At 57.8% G+C, this 23,401-nt stretch overlaps 6 protein-coding genes across 6 annotated transcripts; all 6 read right to left on the reverse strand.

Annotated features, from left to right (window-relative positions):
- Positions 1-1,088: 1,088 nt before the first annotated feature.
- LSCM1_02257 (uncharacterized protein) lies at positions 1,089-2,177 on the reverse strand (the record flags this gene model as incomplete). The annotated part of the gene is made up of 1 exon (XM_067319842.1): positions 1,089-2,177. The coding sequence occupies one exon, from the start codon at positions 2,175-2,177 to the stop codon at positions 1,089-1,091; it is 1,089 nt and encodes a 362-aa protein (XP_067175217.1).
- A 4,700-nt stretch (positions 2,178-6,877) lies between these two features.
- LSCM1_02258 (uncharacterized protein) lies at positions 6,878-7,423 on the reverse strand (the record flags this gene model as incomplete). Its single annotated transcript, XM_067319843.1, has 1 exon — positions 6,878-7,423. The coding sequence occupies one exon, from the start codon at positions 7,421-7,423 to the stop codon at positions 6,878-6,880; it is 546 nt and encodes a 181-aa protein (XP_067175218.1).
- Positions 7,424-8,595: 1,172 nt separating this feature from the next.
- LSCM1_02259 (uncharacterized protein) lies at positions 8,596-9,600 on the reverse strand (the record flags this gene model as incomplete). Its single annotated transcript, XM_067319844.1, has 1 exon — positions 8,596-9,600. One exon carries the CDS (start codon positions 9,598-9,600, stop codon positions 8,596-8,598), a length of 1,005 nt encoding a protein of 334 aa, XP_067175219.1.
- A 1,761-nt stretch (positions 9,601-11,361) lies between these two features.
- LSCM1_02260 (uncharacterized protein) lies at positions 11,362-12,426 on the reverse strand (the record flags this gene model as incomplete). Its single annotated transcript, XM_067319845.1, has 1 exon — positions 11,362-12,426. One exon carries the CDS (start codon positions 12,424-12,426, stop codon positions 11,362-11,364), a length of 1,065 nt encoding a protein of 354 aa, XP_067175220.1.
- A 5,010-nt stretch (positions 12,427-17,436) lies between these two features.
- LSCM1_02262 (uncharacterized protein) lies at positions 17,437-19,833 on the reverse strand (the record flags this gene model as incomplete). Its single annotated transcript, XM_067319846.1, has 1 exon — positions 17,437-19,833. The coding sequence occupies one exon, from the start codon at positions 19,831-19,833 to the stop codon at positions 17,437-17,439; it is 2,397 nt and encodes a 798-aa protein (XP_067175221.1).
- A 2,644-nt stretch (positions 19,834-22,477) lies between these two features.
- Positions 22,478-23,044, reverse strand: LSCM1_02263 (uncharacterized protein; the record flags this gene model as incomplete). Its single annotated transcript, XM_067319847.1, has 1 exon — positions 22,478-23,044. The coding sequence occupies one exon, from the start codon at positions 23,042-23,044 to the stop codon at positions 22,478-22,480; it is 567 nt and encodes a 188-aa protein (XP_067175222.1).
- Positions 23,045-23,401: the final 357 nt, after the last annotated feature.

The raw sequence follows: 23,401 nt of genomic DNA on the forward strand, positions 1-23,401 counted from the left end.
TTTCTTTTCTGGTCAGTGGCAGGCCTTTAGAAGTTCGCCTCATGGCCTTCCTCGCCTTCCCCACTCTCTTCTCTCACTCTCCTCTTCCTTTTTTCCTTTTCACTGTGGCGTTCACACTTGGCCCTGTATGCTTCCCATAGTGGTGTCTGGTGGTGGTGTACAGATGCAGCTCTCCGCGGCAGCGCGCTCCTTGGCAAGCAAAAAAAAATGTGTGCAACCCGCGCACGCGTTCTTCTCCATCGCGAGCTGACAAGATATAGGATAAGTCACTCCACCCAGGTGCATACGTTCGCGCAAAGGGAAAAAGGCGTCTATCATGCCGGGCATGATGCCATGGGTGCTTTACCTAGGCGAGAGAAGCGCACGCAAGCAGGAAAAAAGAGAGGGGGAGAGAGCGACAAGAAGAGGCGCAAACGCGTAAGCGCGCTCGCGCAAAGGCACTAGCGTGGCCAGAGAGAGAGATGGACGGCGAGACGCACCAACAGGAACATACAAAAAGCACCTTAGCAGCAACACGAGTGCGCCTGTTGAGGTGGCGAAGAGCAGATGAGCAGAAAAGCGAAAGAGCAACGAAAAACACGTGATGGAGATATAGGAGAGGGGAGGGTGGCGAGGTAGGCCAGATCTCAACGAAGAAAAGGGCGAAGAGCACAGTAGTGTGCCTATCAGGGGTTAGAGCGGCGGAAAGTGATGCGAGCCAACGCGTGAAAGAGCACTTCTTCCAGCATGGCAAAGCGCAGAGAAGCCACACACAAAAAAAGGGAGGAAAGGGCGAATGCACTCCTGACGTTGAAGGGTAGAAAAATAAAAGCTCGCCACACGAATGGAGGCAAATGGGGGGAGTGAAGGAAGAGGGGAGGGGAGGGGGGAAGGTGGCGGGAGCATGGCGTTGCCGATATTGCAGCCTTCTCTCCCCTCTCTGGAAGTGGGCAAGGTAAAGAGACGGATGACGGCTAGGCAACAAAAGAAAAAGGGGACGGTGAGGATATGCGAAATTCCCTCAGCTCTGAGTCGAAAAGGGAGCCAGCAGAAACAAGCAAACAAAAAAAACACCCCCAACCTTCGCTCCATCGCCGGCTGCTAAGCGTCTATTTTGCCGTCTTGAGATTCAACATGGCGGGCGCCTCCGAGGTCTGCTGTTCGTGGAGCCAGTGGCTGACGCTCCCCGGAACGGAGGAGGTGCAGCTATGACGGAGGTCAGTGTTCAGCGTCTGCTGTACATGCGGTGCACGACGCCACAGCGAGGAGGAGGTGAGGGAAGATACCAGCGACAGCTTGTACGATCGCTGGCGTCCCTCGATGCCTTCGCCGTCACTATCCGAGCCGCTGTCGATGGTGCACCGCCCATGCGCGACGGAAGAATTACGTGTCTCGACGACAAACACCTCCGGTGGCTCCTCGGCGGCGTCCACAGAGTTGTGGCGCTCACGCGGTGCGTCACCTTCCAGCCCGGCCCTGCAGCGGCAATACGAGACGGCCTCGCTTGTGGGTCCCCCCATGTCTTCCGAATCTGCGTACGATGAATCATCGTTCGCTTCACTCATATCGTCGCTCATGTCTTTCTCGCAGCTTGTCTGCTGCGCTGCGTAGTTGGTGCGAGAGACGTACGTGCCCCGATCGCGCTGACGCGGGCGATGGCAGTTGGAGCACATAATCACCTTCTGCTGCGTCCACGGCAGCCGCCAAAAGCTGACTGTACCTCCGTTCCCCGCAAAGCTCCCACCGGGCACCGTCGTGTCGCCGACAGCAAAGCTGCCGCTGCCCTGGATCTTGTCGAAGAGCGACCGCTGATTAGGGCGAGAGGCACTGCTAGCTAGGGTGCTGGGGTGCTGTTGGTGACGGTCGCTGTGGCTACTCATGTTTGGCATAGAGCCAGCTAGGCGTGCGGACCTGGGAGAGGCAGAGCCCTGCGTATGCTTTGACGGATTAGCAAAGCTGGAATTGGTCTTGAATGAAGTGGGCACAGGATCGCTGTTCACCGTCATCGACACGCTCTGCATCAGTGTTTCACATGGGTCGTCGTCGGAGCGCTCCGCGGCTGACTTCTGCTTCATGCGGGTGGAGGCGGATGCCTTGGGGGAGCTGCGAGACTGCCGGTCCCCGACCTCCAGGTCCCCGTGCAGCAGTGTCTTCTTCGCGGTGCTGCCCGGAGAAAAGATCTTCTGCAGAATGTTCATCTCGGCTCGCGGGTGTCTGACAAGGGGGAAAAGGGGGGAGTGAGAGCGAGAAGAAGAGTCACCAAGAGCCGCGAAAAGCTGAAAAGGCTCTTGAGAAATCGATGCGCGCAGAAGAGTCCTCAGAATTTGATATCAATAGATAAAATAAAACCGAAAATGGCTGCCTCACGAGGGCTAAGAACAAAGAGAGAGGGAGAGAGACAGAGGGCCGGCTGCCGTGCGGATCCCCTCTTCAGAAGCGGCGCAGGTGACCCCCGGGTGAGAAAAGACCTCTGAGAGTCAGTGAGGGCGTCTACCTGACGTCCCGCTACAGACACAAAATAGACACGAGAAGAAGAGCTGAGCCGCCTATAAAAGCTCACCACTGCCCAAAGGGGTGATGAGCGTGCACGTTCGACCGAAAAGGTGATGCCAGCCGCCGCACTTTCGCAGCACCGATGAATGAGCTTGGAGACAGTTGAGAGCTTGAGAAACGAAAAAAAAGGTGTGACTTCTGAGCGCAAGAAAAACGGAACGTCGTAGAGGCCCTCTTAGGCAGCGAGCACCCGCTCCAGCTCGGTGTCTCCTCAACAAGAGAGAGAGAGAGACACTGCTTCGACCGCGGAAATGCGGGTGGCGGGGAGGAGGTGAGCAGAATACGCTTGCGCTCCCTTTCCCTCTCTGTCCCGCGCGACCTTGCGCTATGGGTATCAGCTCAGCTGACACCACTCACAGGTGACACCTCAACACACACACACACACGCACGCGTACACAAGACAAGCAGAGGAGACAAAAGAAGAGAGAACACACCGGAGCAGAAGCGCGAGTGCAAGAGAGTGATCAACTAAAGAAAAATGGTCCCTGTCAATCTCAACACAACACAAGTGCTGATTGCTCGGCAGCGGGAAAGGAGGGACACGGAGAGCGTTTGGGAAAGCTGATGAACCGGCTGAGAGGGCGGGGCGGGGGAGAACCCTACCTCGCAGAGAGACCAAAAGAAAGAGGCGACACAGAAGCCGCTTCTGCTGACTTGGCGTGAGAGGCACACGTTTGAGCCCACTCGCTGAGGTCAAGAGGAGGTGCTAGCGAAGGGAGCCGAAACCAAACTCCGTGCAGGCTCTTCAACGAGGCGTGATCGCAGGGGAAAGGCGCGTGAAGGCAAAAAAAAGGAGGGGGTAGGCGAAGGGAGAGTCCGACAATTCGAGAGAAGAAAGATACCGAAAAGTAGCAACACGAATGTGATATGTTAGTGTTTACATATGTCAAAGGAGAAGGTCAAGAGAAAAGCACCAGCCCACTTTAGCGGATCGTCTGCGACACTCAACACGAGACGGCTGCACAAACAAACGAGCACACATGCACTCAAAACCAAAAAAAAAATTAAAGTCGGCAGCAGCACAGAGTCCTCAGAAATCGAGAACAACACAAAAAGAGAAGGAGAGGCAAAGAGGAAAAAGCCGCGAGCACTTCGTGTCGCCGCTTCTTTGGAGAGTATGAGCGTGAGCGCTTCCGTGTGTAGTGACCTAGCGTACCAATACTTCTCTTTTTTTTAGGAAGGGGGGAGGAGGGGTGCTCTCGTATGAATGGTACGGATGGGTAAACTGAGTGAGAAGAGAGACGGCGGGTGAGTGAAAGCAAACTTATTCTGCCAGGCACACGCGTGGCAGGTGCGGACGAGTATGTCGCGCGCAAAAGAAAGTGGTTGTGTGTGGGTTCGAACGGAGGCGTAGTGATTGTGCCGTGTACGCATCAGCGGCAAGGTATGCTGCATTACAGAGCGAGAAGCGTGACCAAACGCACAGAGGAAAGAAAAGGACACAGCAGTCAGAGCAGCGTCGATATGACCAATAGAGAGATGGCGTCCCTTTGGGCGTGGCGCACATGCCGCCTCGAATAGAGACATCGCCTACACAGCAGCGGACGTGTCTATCTCCAAATGCCATCAAGATGCCCGCATTAGGCACAACTGCAAAGAGGCGCAGCAATCTGGCACAGGAACAGCGCTAAACACCCGGAGAGAACTTTCCTTCCGCACACTACATGCACCTGTGAAATGAGAAAGCATACGTATATGAAAAAAAAAGGACGTTCAGAGGAAGGACGCCGAGCAATCCTGAAAGAGTCGCAACCCTTTTCAAGTACCGAGCCTAGTGCCTTTGTTCCATCCCACCAATCCACTGTACAAAGAGGTTTGGATTAGTGCGTCTGTACGACTGAACCGAAACCTGACTGCAACACGGCCCCTTCCTTATCGGCCAAGCTGCCTAAGCCGCCTCCTGCATGGTTGCAACCGTCTATCATACGGTGCCGCTGCGAGCACCGCTCAGCCGCCTCACACATGCCCATCGCCCCCTTCGATTTTATTAACCAGCAATAACATTTTTCTTCGCAGTCTGTTCTCGATCCACAAGCGAATCCATAGCGGGACGCATACAAGTCCGCTTCACCACCCCATCCCTCCTGTCGCACGGCAGCGGGCCCCCCTCCCTTTTACCGCAAGCACCAGCCGCCTGGTCTACAAGCCAGCTGCACGTCCGCCGGGACACGCTCCCCTCCCTCGTCCCTCTCCTTCGGATGCCTGCTGCGAGGCAGGTGCCACAGGAACTCAAGCCGCCGGCACGCCGACGGTGCACAAGCACGACGCCCGCCAGCTCCAGGCCACAGCCCTCGCAGACCCCGTGCTCGGCCGGCGCGCCGTGCACCACTCCCTCACCCACCTCCACCAGCGGCAGCGCACGCTGCCCTCGTCGTGCTTTCGGCACCCCCGCCTCATCCGCGCACCCCGGCAGGATGGAGACGCCGCACCCCCTCTGCCCACACGCACTCCGGCGTTGCTCGGCATCGAGGTCCTCGCGCACTTTCGCGCCCGGGGGGCTGTTCCAGTGCAATGTTGCCGTCGACGAGAGGGGGGCACGCTCTCTGCATCACGCATCTCCACCGAGGTCACAGGCAAGGGGAGGAGGGGGCGCGGCCACATGGCGTGCCCGTATGCGCCGCCACAGACGGGGCATCGCGGCGCGTCTGCCGCGCAGTCGGTAGAGCGCCGGCCACAAGCGGCCCGAGAACCGCGCGCAGCACACCAGCCACAGCGCAGGCACCGCAAACCCCCAAGAGAAGCGCCAAGCACAGGTAGACATCCTGGGTGTGGGTGCGGGTGTGTGTTTAGGAGGGAGGGGGCAGTGTCAGAGAGCGACTGCAGCAGCAGGCAGCACACCATCTCCACTCCAGCTCGGCGCGGCGACAGACACCCGCCGTCCCAGGTATCCAGCCTGCGAGCAGGGGCGCCTGCGGAACGGGCCGAGAACCGCCTCCTGTGGCCCCGAAAGCTCCGCCCCATCGCTCTCCTGGTGTCCGACGGATGCCGCCAAGCAGCTCATGTCGTAGCGCGTCGCACCGCGTATCGCGCGGCTCCGCTGGATGTCGGCCGGCCTCACAGCTCGGTGGCCAGATCCGCCAGCCATGCAGCTGGAGTCCACGACTTCGGCACCACCGATGCGGCAGGCGTGTCCGCGTCGTCCCTGGCCGCCACTTCGCACTCGCCACAGACGCACGCAAATGAGAGGCGCGCGCGCCGGACCCGCAGCTCCACCGCTGACCTCACCCAAGGCATCGCACGATGCCGCCTTCCTCCGTCGCAGAGCCAGTGTACGGCGCCACGGGGAGGGGGGAGCGAGTCGGTCACAGCAGCCGCAGCGGCCGCTGTCTTTTTCTCTGCTTCGCTTGTGTCAGCCGGTGACGTCACCGTAGCCGAGGGCCGGCACTTTCGCCTATGGCGGCACACGCGGTGCGAGAGCAGCCGGCGAGGAGACGAAGGGTGTGTGGGGAATTCTATTGTTCCACTTGATGAACGCGTGCATGGCACACGATTGTGCCGGCCACCCCTAACTGGATATTGTTGTGTACCACGTCAGTCGTTCACAGGGAAGTGAAACTTCTATTGGAGGGAAAGCCTGTGCAAACTTGCCGTTCGTTTGGCCTCTGCGATCTGAAGGGGCTCCAAGAAGCACCCGAAAGTGTAAACAATACACGTGCACGTGGCAGCTGCACGAGAGAGGTGTCGGTGGGCGTGTCCCTGACGAGGATTCTATCCGCACATGTACGAACGTAAGCTGGAGCGGAAGCGATTCTGCCCGCCGCAGGCAACGTCCGGGATGCGCATGAGAAAAGCGGGAATCGAAAGTGGTACGCAGCGCATGACAGCTTGAAAGGACCTACGTGCGATAGAGGCATACAGCCACCCCCGACGAATATGCAGCCGCGCTTGTGCCCGTCCACTTGCATTCCGTTGACCGTTTCGTCATCATTACACCGCCTCACTGCGAACTTCTATGAAAGGTTGACCAAACAGAGAGAGGGGGAGGGGGTAAACCCTGCACGGAAAAAAAGGAGGACCACAGCTTACGGCCCCAGAAAACAGGCAACAATTTTCTAGAGCAGATCCTCCTTGCGCATCGCTTGGAGAGAGAAAGGTGAGCGGCGCACCCATGCCGACTGAAGGCAGCGCGAAGACCATCGAAGGAGATGGTGTGATTAGACCAGAGGCACATGTTCGCGCAGCGCGATTACTGCGAATCGCATCACTGAGCCTCACCGTAAGATACTGTTACGGCTTCTTCCCGGCCCGCCTTTTCTTTGATCGTGCATAAGGTCTTCAGAGATCTTCTTAGGAAACACGCTCCTCATCTCCGCTCTTCTCTGCCTTCCTGTGCGCCTCTCGTCTCTAGTAGTCATCCTCCTCCAGCATGATTGCAAGAAACTCTTCGAGGTTGATCTCGCCATCCTGGTCTACGTCAAATTCGTCGATCATCGCCTGCAGCTCTTCATCGCTCATGTTTTCGCCCAGCTCGCGCGCCACCCGACGCAGCGAGCGAAGAGAAATCTTCCCGGTGTTATTCTCGTCGAAGAGCTGAAACGCTTTTACCATCTCCTGTCGAGGGTCGCGCTGCGCAAACTTGTCTGTCATAATGTCAGTGAAGCCCGGTAAGTCCATAAGCGGTTGGTTATTCTGGTCGCGGGCAGCGCAATCCTGCATGAGCTGCAGTACCTCCTCCCGCTTCGCGTCGAAGCCGAGCGCACGCATGCTAACCTTCATCTCATGCACATCGATGAGTCCGTTCTTGTCTGAATCGAACAGCTCGAACGCCTCTCGAATCTCCTGCCGCTGCTCCTCCGTGAGCTGAAAGCGACGGCGCGCTGCCGCGGACGACCCTGCTGTGGCCGGCGCGGTGGTGCGCAGGGTCCCTGCGGCTCGACTGGTGGTATTCATAATTTTCTGGCCGCCTCTTTTTTTGTGCGTCTTTGAGTTGGAGACAGGACTGAAAGGCGTGCGCTCGATATAGCACCAGACGGTAAGCGATAAGAGAGAACAAAACTAAAAAGCTTTTGCTTGCGTGCAGCGGGACGCCGCAGGTTGAACAGAGCCAAAAACGCTTGCCGCCCGTATCCAAGTCAATGCGCGAGGATTTTAAGATGATGTGGGGCGCCTACTTTCTCCAGCGCTCGACGAAGCTCGTAGCGGGGGCTTCGTATAGTGCTTCTATTCCCCTACTGGTTCGTGTCGCGTGAAAAGAAATGGCGTTTCAGATGAAGAATGGAGGAAAGAGAGCGCGCGCGCGGGTGTATCCAGAGAGTTGGGTAACGCAACTCCGGCAAAGAGCTGAATGCGGGGTCGCCCTTCCCAGCAGAGGGTCGCAACCAAAGCACCGTTCCCCAAGCAGGAAGAGCGACGACCCCCCTCCCCCTCTGCCCATGTGTTGCTCTTTCCACATTTCACATCCGCGTCGCCTCAGCGCCACCGACGAGGTGGGAAGGAGATGAACAAAAGAAGCGACGAAGGGTGCCAGATCCGCTGCGCCGATTCATCGCTGCAAAGTACGCCGCCGCCGCCTCTCTCTCTCGGTCATCCTCGCAGTTTTGGATGCGCCTCGCCTTCTTGCTTCGTTTAGCTCGCCTTCTGCGCGGTGTCGTTTCCCCCCCTCCCCCTTTTGTGTGTGTGTACATTTCGTGTCATCCTCACGCTGGAGGACATAGAGAAGCAGTGGCGTTCCTTCCCACAATAGATCCCCACGCAAGAGCAGCAGAGAAGGGAACGCGTCGACGCAGCAATGTTGTTGGGCCAGCGAAGCATCCAAACAGCGAAAGCCACAACACACACAGAAGCTAAAGCCCACAGCCCAGACGCACACGAGCGCCTACTAGTCGCCGTCAGCAGCAAGCAACACCATCGTTGCAGTCTACGGCACCGCTTGGCCTGCATACTGTGTAAAAGCACGCAGGCACCTCTTCCCAGGCACCCAATTACCCGTGGCTGGGGCGGATCACCCAACAGGCAGGGGCCCATGGCTGATGTCCCTCCGCCACCCTCGCCCACAGCCTGCCATTTGGCTCTGGCACCACTCAGGCCCCCCTTCCTTTTTTTCGCCGTCTCTTACCATTACCTCAGAACCACCGTCCCACCCTACGATCATCGACTGTGAAGGGCTCTACGGTGACGGTGTAGCGGCAGGTGTGGTCATTAGCATCGGCCATGTCCGTCAAGGTGGAGGAGCGAATGTCGGCGCGGTAAAACAGGGCGACAAGGTAGTCAAAGTAGGAGTCCTCGTCCTTGAGAGTCTCAGCACGTGCCGTTCCTTGCAGGTCAACGTAGTCATATATCTTCAGTTGGCCCGAGTAGGGCTGGATACCAAGGAACTTACACAAGTCGTACAGGGTGACGCCGTAGCGAAATGGAACCACATCGACCCTCTCCTCGCCGTTGGGAAGGTCGCGCCGGTGCACCTTGATGCGGCGCATTTGATCTAGTAGTAGGAAAAACTTCTTCTGCTTCGGCTCTGGAACACCAGCGAACTCGAGCACTCGACCTGAGAGGTGATCCATGTTCGCAGGGTCTAGATAGGCCGTGCTCCATAGCTCTGGATTCATGCCAATGAGCGAGGAGTCGTCGACGGCGTACTCTTTCTTCAGCACCTCGCATACGTCCGCGTGTATTTCTAGAAAGAAAAGAATCTCGTCCAGCAGCTTCGACGAGCCATAGGAGATGCGCAGCCTCGGCAGTGCGTGGGGGGGCCGGCGATGAATAGTCGCCCACTTCTCGTAGTAGGCACGACTAAAGAGCAGCAGCGACTGATGCTCCTCCGGAGAGAGGAGGCCAGGGTCGAGATAGGCGGGGTCCATGTTGTGAAAGAGGACCTGGTCACAGAGCGCAAAGTAGGGGCACGTCTGAAGCTTCCGCCGCGTCGCCGGGTCGTCCCAGAGGGACTTGTTCACCTCCAGTAGTCCAGAGCCGCCCTGACGAGGAGGCAGGTAGTTTTGCGAATCGACCCGACCAGCGTAGAGGTTGCCGTAAAACGGCAAGCCGCCGGTGGACTGCATTGGGGAGCTGCCGGGGTGAAAAAACTGACGCTCGCCTTCCATAGCGAGCCGCCGTCCGCTCCTCCGAAGCATTGTCACGGCACACGCGGCGTGGTCCGTGAAAAAGGGGAAAAGAAGAGTCTGCAGCACGCTAAAGAAAGCGAATCAATGAAAAAAAAGAACGAGGGTGCCGTCGGCACAGGAAGACAGTGGCCATAGTACAACGATCACAATAAGGCGTGTGAGAGTCCGCTTGCACACCGACTAGCACAAAAGCAAACGGAGATGTATGTGAGCTGCCCCCGCCTTTCGGCACCATAAGAGAGGATGGCATCGAAAGAGCGATGAATCGAACAGTGCTGATGCAGAGGCTGTGTGCCCTGTATAGAAAACGATCAGAGCACGGCACACGCACACAACTCCTTTCCACCCACATAGCCACAAGCGCGCGTGCAGGACGCCAGAGGACTATCTCCAGGCCGCCAAGAGGTAGGACGAGCAGGGCAACAACGGCTCGAGCAGGAGGGAAGTAGCGAGCATCCGAAGATGCCCACATTTGTGTCCTTCGTTTTCTGCCAGCCTTCCTTTGCTCCGCGGCAGGCTGAGTCGGATGGGGGACGCAAGCATGGTGGTCGGCCTCGTCACAGGCACCCGCGCCTCAGGTCTTGTTCGAATGATGTTAAACAGGGGCTCGAGAGAGCTGCTGGCCGCACGAAAGCTGCAGCGGCAGCAGATGCCATGCAGCCTCCACACACTGAGAGCCTCCCTGACGCATCACCTGCGCCGAGAACAGCAATTTATGGAGACGAAAAAGCTGAGAGATCGAGAGGGCCGCCCGCACGATACCGAATAAATACACAGCCGCCATGCGCTGTTCGCGCTAATGGAGGAGCCTCTCTCACTCCCGGTCTGCTCATCCGTGGTGTGTTTTTTGATTTAATTTTTGTTTTTTGGGGCTTCAGGGCCACCACTCACGCGCCTCATCGTGGCGAAGAGCTCCTTCAGAGAACGAAACAGAGAGCTAACGGCTTTCTCGGCATACCCATTGGGCGTTGTCGCTCCACACACCCACACAGACAGACCCACGAGTGCGACCGCCCACCTCACCCCCCGACCCCGCCTTCACAGGCCCATATAGACTGTATGATGCAAGGCAGCGGCAGAAACACGTTACAGCAGCGCGCAGTGAGAACCGTCTGACATGCGTCCCAGTCGCGTTGCTACCTGTCCCATTGCACGGGCTGTATGAGCCGGCACGCTGTCGTGCGGCGCTCTGGCACAAGGCCATACACGGCCTGTCTACCAGCATCCGTAGCCATGAACCTCCGTGCCCCCCCCAAAGCCGTAGGCACGTCACCCCAAGGGCCACCACCCCAAGCGACTCGGCATGCGCGAGGGAATAGGAGGGGGGGTGGGCGGCTTGGCTTTCCCACTCAGGGTGGTGGGAGGCACGGGACCCCCTGCGATACCGCATACACGCACGCTGACGTGTGCTGGTCCCGCCATCGGAGGAATGAAAGGATATGGCGACCCAAAGGACAACGACGGAGTCCGCACCGACGACAGCGGTTGCAGTGGCTGATGGGATGCGAATAGAGAAGGAGAGCGGGAATGTGCGCATGCCTGCTCGGGGCGAACGCATAAGTGTGCACGTCACACCAGAGGCGTCACGCAGGCTGGACACGAAACGCACAAAGGCAGATGAGCGTAAAAAGGGGGGATCACGACGTCCACCCGTCCTTCATCGGTGAAGGCTCACAGCGGCTCAAGAGTTGATGGTGTGGTGAAGAGATGGAGAAAATAGGAAGCAGCCGGTGGCAACCCTTTTGGAAAGGGCAGAAGTATCGCTGTCTGCTATGACGAAGCAGCCTCTGCAAAGTACTGCGCCCGCAGCTCGGCCGCCAGCTTCGCGTTCACCGGAAAGTGAAGTTCTGCCTCGTCCTCTGACACTTGCTGCACCGTTCCCGCGGTCGCGCCGAGCGACCGAGCGGCGTCCTCGAAGTACCCGCGGGTTTCCGCGTCCTTGTAGAGTTGCACCGACTGAACTGGCATGATGGTTGGACTTGTCCCGAGAATGTAGAGCGACTTGCTTTCAAGGATGTCCTTGAGAGTGAGTTTGGCGTGCTGCACTCTGCCGTGGCCACACGCCTCAATGACCCGGTACGTTGCCTTGAGTGTGATGCCGACAAGGATGTCCTCCTCGGCGCTGCACCACCATGTGCCATCGGGCTTCTGCAGAAGATAGTTCGACCGCGACCCTTCGGGGACGAGGTAGGCGTCGGCAGCATCGTGCACAAGCAGCACCTCGTACACGCGGCTCTCGGCCAGATACGCGTTCGCGCGCTCGCGCAGCCCCAGCTGGGCCACCTTCACATTGGGATTCACGCGGTGTGCGTTGTAGAGGAGACCTAGCTTCGCACCCTCGCGGTACATAGACTCGGTTGGGTAGGCCGACCTCACAAGCATGATAATTACAGGAATCGGGCGTGCCTGCTCGTGGTCGGGGGACACCGGGGCAGCCGGAACCCACGACAGCAGCTTCACGTTCTGCTCTGTGACGCCGTCCAGGTAAACCCCAGGCTCATCAATGTACGCCTGCAGGCGTGACGGAACGAGAGACCGCAGCTCGGGCGAGAAAACGTGGGTAGGGGCTGCAACAGAGAGGCTGTTTACGAAGCGCTCAGCGTAAGATTTCTTGAAGAGGATATTGCCGCTTCGTGAGCGCATGACGTCGTAGACAAACTGGTACGCTGGTGCGGCATCGTTCGCAGCACGGTCGGCAGCATAGCTCACAAAGGCCTTCGTCTCTACCCTCAAGGGCGCTGCAGATACATCGCAGAAAGAGGTGAAAAGGTGGATAAAGCCGCAGCTCTGCTCAGCCGCCACCATGCGGCGCACGGCGACGGGAATGTGCTCCATCGTGTTTTGTCAACGCCGGCTGTAGTATCGTCGAGGACAGTTGAAAGACGCATGCCTGCAAGAACAGGCAGACAGGCATACAGGAAGAGAGAGAGAAGGGGGGAGGAAGACACCCGGAGGACGATGATGGGGCATGGAGGATGACGGAGAAGGAAGGAAAGGCAGAGGGGTCCGGTCCGTCCTGCACCAAGAAGAGAGCGAATGGGAATGAAAAATGAATAAATAAGCTGAACAGCAAGGGCGGCCCATACTGGCCATCCGGCACCCTTTCAGTCGTGGGCCCGGTCTTCTTCCATCGCATCCGCCGAAATACCTCCTATTCCGCTGCCGTCCCACTTAGAGTAGGCCTCCCTTCATGCAGCTTCGCTAGCAGGAGATGCGTGCACCCTACATAGAGCATGTGCAGCACAGGAGCGAAGAGTGGATCGGGTACGCTTTCTACATTTTTTGTTTGCTCCTCTCATGCGGATTCGAGTTAGGCAACAGAATACGCGAACCCACGACAGAGCACGTATGCGCACACGTGGGCGCCGTCCGATTGGCCAGCGGAAGTGGAGGACCAACTGCAGCGGGCAAAACGCAAGAAAAGCCAACGGTAGGGAATTTCGGGGCGAGGAATGGAGCGCAGGCGCAGCCAGCACCCGTGCCGAGTCACAGCAGTGAGCGAGAAGCGCACAGCAAACAAAAAAAAACTGGGAGAGCCGCGATCGTGGTAAGCACGAAACGCTGACGACGCCCCGAGACGAGGACGCATGAATTATGTGCGGCTTCGTCACTTCCTTCTTGGCTTAGTCGGCCTTCACCTTCGAAGATCTGCCTGCTCTGGAGCCGGTGTCCTTCTTGGCCAGCTCGATGCCCTCCACCAAGAGCTTCTTGTCCGCCTCGCACCGTAGGTGTGCAAGGCGCGTGACTAGCTGCGTGCTGAACCTCTCCATACTAAACTTATCGAGGATGCGAGCGCGGCCTTGTGCACCGACTTTGGCTGCATACCTCGGGTCACGCGCAAAGCACGCCATCTTCTCCGCGAACGCCGCCGGCTCCGGGGATGATAGGAGACCGCCGCACTGTGACGGTTCCTCGAGCTCGACGTTGCCGACACTCTCGCATGGGCCACCGTCGGCAATCGCGACGACCGGCTTCGAGTACGCCATGGCCTCCACCGGCACAATGCCAAAGTGTTCACGAGAGGGCGTGTACACGAGTGCCCGCATCTCGGACATCAACGTGGCTTTTTCATCGTCGCTGATGTTCTTCATGAAGCGCACCTGTGACGCTGGGATGTGCAGCTTCTCTGTGGCAAGCGCCGCGAGCTCTTGGGCGTACTGCACATTCTCGTCCAGTCGAGGATCGTAGCCGCCGGCAATGACCAGCATCAGCGGCCTCTTACCCTCTGCGCTCTTGAACTCGTCTGTTGAGAGCAGAAGCGAAAAGGCCATGAGAGCCAGCTCAATATTTTTCTTGCGCTCGTAGCGATTGACGGAGACAAAGGTGACGGCGCTGCTTACAGCCTCTTTTAGCTCACGCAACGCGGCAGACTCGGAGAGGGCCTCATCGGTCACCTCTCGCACATTCATCTCCACAGGCGGGTAGAAAATGTCGGTGTCCTCGTGGATGACGCCCGCCAGCTTAGGGAACGTATGAATACTTACCTGGCGAGAAAACTTTGAGTTGCACACGATGCTCGTTGCAAAGTTCATGGAAGAGGCTTCTACTTGGTCGAAGAGACGGCGGTATGTCCCGTGCCAGGGAGCCACGCCAGAGCCGCAGCCCTTGAAGACGCCGTCGGGGCTTCGGTTCGGGTCACAGAGCTGATCAGGGAAATGGCTGTAGAAGAGGATTGGTGTTTGGCCGGCGCAAAACCTCAGCACCGGCATCGCCGCCGCCACTTGATCTACAACAAAGCAGTCGGTGTTCGGAAAATTCCAGCATGCGGCGAAGGCGGCGAAGCCCATGCGAATCGTCGCGCACAGCACCTTCGCGCGACCGAAGATACTGCTGGGCAGCAAGCTACCCCGCACCACAACGCGCACGGTTCCATCTGTGGTCTCTTTGAACGCTCGACTGCGGTCGTGGTGATTTGTGACGATGATTACCTCAACCAGGCAGTTTGATTGGTGTCTCTGAAGCCCGACGGCGGCGTCCACGATCAGCCGCTCCGCGCCGCCGATGCCAAGGTCAGGGTGAAGAAAGACCACGCGCAGCGGCTCATTGGGTAGGAGGTCAGCCGGCACACTATGCACCGGAGCGACGCCCTCGCCCTCCTGCCCCCCCTCCCTCAGGTTGCTCAGAGACCCGTGCAACTGCTCATACGCCTCGACCACCTTTTTCCGCCGCATAATGGACATCTCAGCTGTCCGAATGCGCACAAACATCATGAAGTAGTTGAGGAGGGACGCCGCCCCGAAGGCATAGAGAAAAGTGAGCAGCATAAGCCCCATTTTTTCGTTTCCTTGTTTCTCTCGGAGTGCTTCTATTTTATTTTCCGCCTCGCCCTTCTGCCTACCGTCGATAGAGAGGAGGAAGAGAGTCAACGAAGTGAGGGGAGCGAAACGGAAGCGAAAAGAAAAAAACTTAATCTGCGGCACACGAGACGCGGCAAGATGCAATCTAAGACCTAATGGGAGGAGAATGGCAGCGGTCGCGGGTGGGAAAGAGGGTATGGGGAGGGAGGGAAGAAGGGAGAACAGCCCCCGGCACACGAGGCGCGCAATATACGGGTAAAGGAGGTCGCGAGGAGAAGGCGGAAGAGGAGCGGCACACGGCGTCAAGACGACGAAACCGAACGTTGCAGACAGTCACGACGGCGGGAGCAGCAGCACCGCCCGGAAAGAGCAGGGGGGAGAAATCTGAGCACAGCAAGTTCAATTCCTGCCAATATCACTGCCTCCTAACCCGCGCAAGTGCCTTTTCTTCACACAGGGGGAGGGGGAGTTGCACTCAAAGAGAGGCCGGGAGAACGAGAAAAAAAAACGTTTCGCCATAGCGGAGGCCATAATGTTCGAACGTGGCCAAAACAGAACGAAAAAGTGGGAGAAGAAAGAGAAAGTTCAGTGGAGCAGAGAAACACATGTGTCATGAGACGGTTATGACTGGTGCCTGTATCCGTCGACGATGGGGTACGAGGAGGCCTGTCACATCAGCGGCTGGCAGAGCGCACACAGCGGTGTCACAGTGCCGATAGGACGCGCTGCCTCGCAATCTACGCCTGCTCCAGCCAGTAGCGAGTCTGCATAGCGTTGCTATATGGGTTGGCAGGCATCGAAACGAAGCATATCAGCGCTTTTATTCAACCTTTGGCAGGGACTGACGCTGAGCTAGGAATGTTTGCAGCAACTTCTCGACGTGCATCCGCCCACTGGGGAGCGTTACCTCAAAATAATAAGTGCGTCGCACATGGCACCTCAACGTGCATCCACTGTCAGCGCAAATTAATATGCACACAGGTCCACTACCTTCTGCGTTTTGAAGCTGTTCACCTTGCCAGCCGGCCGTGCCCTCGCCTGAGTGGCCGCAGCTCCTCTGCTAGTGCTTTGTGTGCAGCCACGCCACACACACAAAGACACAACACGACGCACTCCCAACATTCACATCACAGCCCATCCTAAGCTCTCCATACGAGTTCCCGTCATACTCTTTCCTGCTGCGGCGCCTGCGCATAGAGAGAGACAGGACGCTACAAATTGCAAACAGAAAGTCGCAGGGGCTGTCAAGGTGACAGAAGATGCCCGTTGAAGTAGGGAGGAAGGCGAGGATGGGCAAGTGAGGCCAAGAAGTGAGGAAGAAGGCTTCACAAACGAGCCGCTTGAGGTAAGGTTGTGAAGACAGAGGCGAAACGGCAACCGAAAAAAAAACCTGCGCCTCATATCAAGCAAACCTGTTGGCGCGCATGGGCACGCACAGCACTGTCACAATAATAGTAATAGAGGAATCCTCCGCTGAATACGACGCTCACCCACCCACCTCTCCCCCTATTTCTTCTCTCTTCTCCTACCTCGGCGAGCAATAGAGATGCACACGTGCACGCAGAGACGCAGCACGGCAGAAGCCTCGACTGAAAAAAGAGACACAAAGAGACATTCAGCCCTCGCAGGTGGCCCGCGCTCACAACACAAAGACACCAAACACCACTGGCGCGCACAGTACTACACAGAACAGAGGCGCGTCCAGCCACTCTAAGGAGGCGGCAGGGGAAAAAGATTGTGTGTGTGTGTGTGTGTACGTGTGCGTGTGCGTCTGATGCGGCTTCGGCTTCGTGTCGGTCGTTCTGCGGGCGAATGGTCTGCGAGGGCATGTCACCATAAACTAGACACGGGAATAAAAGAAAAAAGGGGGAAGGGAATCTTTTCTAATAAAGGGAAAGGAGGAACGAAACGGAAGAAAAAATGGAAACCGCAGAGAAAGCAAAGGGGAGAAGAGGAGAGGCCACCCGCACGCCACGTGCCGGTACGCTCGTGAAGGAACCGGCGGCCTCTCGATTCTGCACAGCCAGGCACGCACACCTGCACGTACCCATACAGATCGCAGCAGACACTTCGACACACCAACAACACCATGAAAGCATAGGCAAGCCAAACGGAGAAAAACGGGACGGGAAAAAAAGGCTCATCGACAGCCTTCGTGTCTGATACCCGACCATAGCGTAAGGCGTGCAGATGCGAAAAAAAATTCACACGAAGAGCTCACGGACGCTCATGAGCAAACATTAGGCATCGCCCAGAAGAAAGCCTGCGCATCGCTTGAGGGAAGGAAGAGAAAAAGGGAGAGGAGTGGAGGGGGGAGATCGAGTCGAGGCAGAGGGCAGCGGCGAGAGGCGAAAGCAGCATGTGGGACATGCAATCAGCAAAAGCGGTGCGCAAAGAAAAGATGGAAGAGCAGAAATGAATCGGAGACAGCGCGGCCCACGTCTCTCTTTTTTTTCCCTGCGCCGCCATGTGCTCGAGTGCCCGCTAAGGTGCCAGATGGCAGGCCGCGGATGCGCCTCGGCGCACACGGGCGACTTCGCATGTCACTCTACCAAAAGCCGTTACCACCGGCGCGGTGACGACCGCGATAGTACTCGTTCATGCCCCCTCCGCTGTACGTTGCGGCGAAACTGAACCCGCCAGATCGCGCGAAGCGCTCACGATCCTGCTTCGCGTCGTACTCGCGCCTCTTCGCGGTGTCCACCAAGGTTGCATGCGCTTCACTGATAATCTTGAACTTGTGCTCAGCCCGCTCACGCTCGACCTCATCCAGCCCAATGCACTTGTCCGGATGCCACCGTAACGAGAGCTCGCGATATTTGAGCTTGATCTCCCGCTCCGTCGCATGGCGAGAGACGCCTAATTGGAAGTAGAAGTCCTTCTCCCTCTCTGCCTCCTTGGCCAGGTTCTGCTCTGCAGCTCTCAGCTCGCGGGCTAGCTCGCGGTCGGTACTGTCGTATTCGGTTGCCTTCTTGAAGTCACGCACGGCGGCAAAGTGGTCGCCCAGATGTTCGTGGCAGCGCGCACGGCGCGCGTACGCCTTGTAGAACTCCTTGTCAATCTGTAGTGTCTTGGTGCAGTCCTCGACGCCCTCTCGGTAGCGGCCCAGCTCCTTGTATGCGGCGGCGCGGTTGCAATACAGTACGCGCAGCACCTGATCATTGTCAGCAGCGGCCTCGATCGCTGCTGTGTAGTACTCTGCTGCCGGGCCGTAGTTCTTCTTGTTAAAGTTTGCGTTGCCTTTCTGCTTGCCATCGTCAACGGCATCAATCTTCTTCAGAAGTTCGTTGCAGGCGTCGTCTAGCTGCGCTGCATCGATGATGCACTTCCGCGCCCGCTCGAAATACTCGAAGCCGGATAGGTAGAGACATTCGCTCATGATGCGGCACGCGGCTGGGGTACGCGTGGAGTAGGAAAGCGCCTCCAACACCTCCACAGCGCGCATGTAGTGGCGCTGCGCGCGTAGCGATTCAGCACTCCGAACGCGGAACGGCACGGTGTCGCTAAACTGAGCGATGAGCATCCGGTACTGCTCATCGCCCTCCGGGGTGCCGAAGCAGCGCTCGGCGTGACGGGACGCCTCGAGGCCATTTCTGTATCGAGCAAGCTCCGCCTCCATTTCGCTGGTGATGCGATCCTTCGGGGTGCTCTCCATGATCTCCACAGCACGCTTGAGATCTCCCATGGTGCAGGCAGAGCGAGCAGCGCGCGACAGCATCTTCACACTGCTCGGGTCCAGGCGCACTACTTCGAGGCAGTCTTCAATGCACTCGTTGTATCGCTGTGCCATGTAGTGAGCAGCACTACGATTGCCGTACAGGAACTTAACATTCGACTGATGATCGGTAGGCTGCAGCTTGATAGCCTTGGTGTACAGCTCCACTGCAGCGGTGTACTCAGCGTTCTCGTACTTACGATCCGCTTCCAGCTTGTACTGCCGGCTTGTAGTGGTATTAGGCCTCCCTCCGGCGGCGGCCGGGGTAGTTCGTGCGGCGCTGGCTGCATTCTTGCGTGTTGTGATCTCAACTCGGCTGAAAGCTTCCGCACTGACGATTTGGTGGCGCTCGGCCATCTCTGCATCCGTCAGCTCCCCTAAAACCGCTTGCACTGCCGCTGCGGAGGCAGGCAAGGAGGGCGACGTGGCGTTTTCCACGTCCTCCTTCGCAGCCGACGCTGCACCGTTAGGATGCGTGGCGCCAGCTGGACCAGGCCGCTTCGCGCGTAGAATGCGGCGGTCGCCCACAAAGTCGTCGTTCGCCTCGGGCATTCCTGCGGCGGCCTTCACCACTCGCACCAACTCCCGCAGCGACCGCGGCAACTCTGTGATGTGGGTGCCTGGCAAGGCCAGCGCGCAGCGCCGGCACGCGATCAACCCCTGTGTCCCGATGGCCACCATGTCCACCGCTACCTTGACACACAAAGCGCACTTGAGGTGCTTCTCAGAGAGATTCTTGGCAAACTCCGCCACCGCCGGGTGCTCCTCATTTGCGGCAGCGCCGACTGCATTTGCCGGAGTACGTGTCGCGGGTCCGATGCTGACGCTGCTTCCATTACCGGCTGAGGACGCAAAAGTGAATGGAGGGCTGCGTTGTTGCTGGGATGACCCCGTCGTGGCGGCAGCGGTGGCGGTCGGACGGCGACTGAAAACTCCGAATCCGTTCTCATCCTTGGGGTCCATGAATCGAGCGGGTGCGCCGTTGCCACCGCGATGTCCGGGACTGCCAACGTGCAGCTTATCTGCAGCAACACCTCGTGCGCCGCTGACCTTGTTGACATTGAGGTTGTTTGGCCCGGCCAAGCCGCTCGCGTTAGCAGCACCAGCCGCGTTCAGCGACATCTCTGGCGAGCGATTGGCCGCCCCAGTGCTACCGCCGCGCGGGTCTCGGGGCGGCTCCTCCAGCCCAAGAGAGGAAGAGGTCGAGGAAGAAATCACCTCCGGCTCCATCCCAAGCGGGCCTCTCGTGAAAAGATGCAATTGTCACCGCTAAGCCGAGGGAGTCAAGGGGGAAGGGAGGTGGAGAGCTATTACAAGGCCCTTGCTGCCTCCTCGCTTCGTCCTGTCTACCTCTGTGTTTCAGTCGATGTTCGTCCCCCGCAACAATGACGACACACACGGTCAGCGTTTCGACGATGCCGTCTTGCCACCGTTTATCTGATAGGCGAGGATGTGAGTACGCACAGGCAAAGGCGAATCGGCGTGGCGGTCCTGCGCGTAAGCCGGCACGCCCTCTCTGTCAGTCCTCTTCTTTTTTTTTCGAGATCTATGAGTGTTACCGAAGGTGTGGAGGAGGTGTCTGATACAGAGGTGGGGCTTGCTCACCACGTGGTAGCGTCGTTGCCTTGCGATGTGGAGAGGGTAAAGCAGTGGGCCTGGGCTTCTATGTCGCTCACGTGAGGGCAGACACCTGTACCAATTTACAGGATCCCGAACGCAACAGAAAGGAGGCTGCCTGGACAGCTGTGGAGCAGGCGCCACCCCACAAACCTTTGTACTCGCTGAACGGTGCAAACAAAAAAGCACACGCACACGCACGTCGCGAAACAAACAGCGAAGAGTCTGAAAGAGGTGGGGGTGGAGATGAAGAATGTTGCGCCACTGAAAGAGGGAAAACAACGTCAACACGCAGGAAAGGACAGATGTGGGAGAAAAAAAAGAAAGAGCTATTCGCGCCAATCTGCTACGGAATTCAGACGAGAAAAAAGGAAAGATATCCGTGCGCGTGTATGTGCGTGTGAAAGAGGCTGTGTGCGTGTGGAGGGTGGGGGGCGCTTGTGAGTCGGTGGGAGGGGGCGAGGTGGAAGGGAGTAGACGTCGCGGGAGTAGTCTTAACAAGATGCACAGCGCAAGCGAGTAAGCAAGGGCGGGCGGAACCGAAGCTGTGGTTGACACCGACGGTAGTCAGTGTCTCTAAAAGGGAGGGGAAAGGCGCGAGAGAGAAACGGTGGAAGTCTGGCGGCGGACCGAGTGGAATACCGATGGGCAATCCACTTTCCTGTGGGGCAAGCGAGAAACTGAGAGGGCCCCAGACACAAACTGCGCCGCACGCACCAAACCAAAGTGGAGCTGCTGCTTACGGATGAGGGAGGCGATAAGAGGCGGCTCGAGCGCCTCCCGTCTAGAGGTCCGTAGTCAGAAGCAAGGAGCGAAAGAGGGCCGTTGCTCTGCGCCAGCACAGCAGCTGCCGGGGAGGGAGAGAGAGAGAGACAAATACACGGCCGCAGTTCGCTTCTCTTCAATGTGGAAAAGGGACTCTCCGAGGAACAAAGAGGAGGCGTGGGTGGCCGTCCCTCCGTACGAAAAAGGAACGCAGAGGGGAAGAGAGAAAGCCACGATGGAATGCCACCGGCGTGTGGATGGCCGGGTGGAGAGGGGCGTCAGAGGCACGAGGACGGTGTGGGCGCCGTCGAGAAGGAAAAGTTGGAGGAGGCAGAAGGAGAAAGGGTAACGGCAGAAGCACGGGCGCTTCAGAGCAGGAAGGGGAAGGAGGTGGGGAGGGGGCTATTTTCTCACAGCAATGCCTATTTCTCATCAGCACAGAGCCACCCCAGCTCCTATCGTGCGAAGAGGGAGATGGAGATGCCCTCTCTCCCGTGCTGCCCTTGGCGATAGGGGTGTAAAGGCAAAGAGAAGAATAGAAAGCCGCCCACACATGAGTGGCGCCTGTGCATTCATGATGATTGGCATCGTCCTCATCTCAATGGCACTTGCTTTAGTTTCAGGCTGCCATCGACTTCTTCGTTGGCGCTGCCATTTGGTCACTGCTCTCTTGAGCTTTTCCTCACACACACACACACACGCCACAGTTCCACCCTTTCCCACTTCTCTAGGAGGGAGGGAGGGGGAGGCGGAGAAAGGGGAAAGGTTGTGCGCGCAGACACGTCCTAACGCGCGCACAAGTATAAGAATCTTTCAGCCTGCGGAGCTCGCCGTGCGAATATATATCTATGTATATTGCTACATTGTCACCTGCTAGGCGTGCCCCCCTCCACAGTCCAATCACTAGCAGAAAACAACCACACAAAGACGTGCCCGCGCCGCCCTCATACCCTCCCTTTACTGCCCGAGCGCAGATGAGGCAGTCACACGCATCCACAAATCATGCAATCGCCCACGAAAAAGAAAGACAACTGTGTGCACATGCGGCCCCCACTCCGAACGTGTACGTGAACGAAAACAACAACGTGGCGACAACTGTGATTAATCTCTCCCCCACCCACACCCACGAAGAAGGCGAAAAAAAGGGGAACGGTGCATTTAACATTGTGCCAGCGCATCCGTGTGCGACAGGGAGGAGAGGAGACTGGGGGGCGGGGGGGTGGAAGCTGGAGAGAGGCAAACTAGAGCGTGTACACACACTCGCTCGACACAGCCAGCACGAACAAAAGGAGCCTTTCTGAGATCGCAATTCGGTTTAGAATGAGGCGTCAGAGCCATAGCTCGCGCAGAGCTATGGCTCCAGGAAAAAAAGGGGGAAAGAAAAAGGGCAGTGAGGCAGGAAGGCAGCGCTTGGAGCAGGGAGGGCAAACAAGCAGTACGGAGACGCGCCGCCAAAGAAGTCATTGCAACAAAACCAAAGCAAACGGCACCGCTATGCGTGTGCCCTCAAGCGCTTTCGCAGCTTCTCCGCCTCCTGACGCAGACGGCTATCGGACTTAGTTCCCTTACATTCTTTGCACTTCCAACCGTGTGCGCGGTGAATCATGCCGGGAATGTTGTAGCGGCCGCACACCACGCACAGCCGCGGCAGCACCGCGACATTCGAAGATGAACGGTCCTCACTACCCGATCTGGATTGAACGCTACTCGTCGTCGCGGTGCCAAAGCTTCCCTGCAGATCGGCCGTTCCCGAGGCGCTGAAGATGCTTTCCGCAAGGGGGACCAAGAACTCAATGGGGATAGACATGAAAAGGGGGTAGCGGTAGCCGGCTGGGGAGAGGTTCGTGGGGCGGAACTGAACCATTACAAGATTATCGCCCGTGTAACGCACCGCGACACCTTCAAGCTTGCCGAAGCACACCTGCTCCATCGCCTCGCACCAGTAGCTGTCCGTGAGGTGCTTGCGCAGAGAGGCGCTTGAGGCAAGAATGAGGTAGGACTCTCCAGGCGTGGCAAAGGAGGAGTTGCGCGGCGACTGCTTTTCAATGCGGAACGGCATTCTCGCGCAGGCAGAGGCAATGGAAAACAGATGCTGTGCGGAATCAGATGCGAATGCGCAGCTCTCAGTGAGCAAAATATAACGCGTCAGCGCAAGCGACACAAAGCCCACACCAGACGAGTCGTGTATGTGTCGGTGCGTATACTTGTTGCACAGGAAGGTATGGGGGGAGGGGGGAAGGGAAGGGAAGGGAAGGGAAAGAAATTCAGCAGCAACAGCTTACATACGAGACGGTGAAAGAGAACCGCAATTATATATATATATATACTTATATAAGAAAAGAGCAGTCGTGGAATGAAAGGGGGTCCCACTCTCTCTCCCTCCTCTTATCGCGCCGCTCCTCGCCTCTCGATGCCG

The sequence above is a fragment of the Leishmania martiniquensis genome, chromosome 34, assembly GCF_017916325.1.
Source record: "Leishmania martiniquensis isolate LSCM1 chromosome 34, whole genome shotgun sequence".
NCBI lineage: Eukaryota > Euglenozoa > Kinetoplastea > Trypanosomatida > Trypanosomatidae > Leishmania > Leishmania martiniquensis.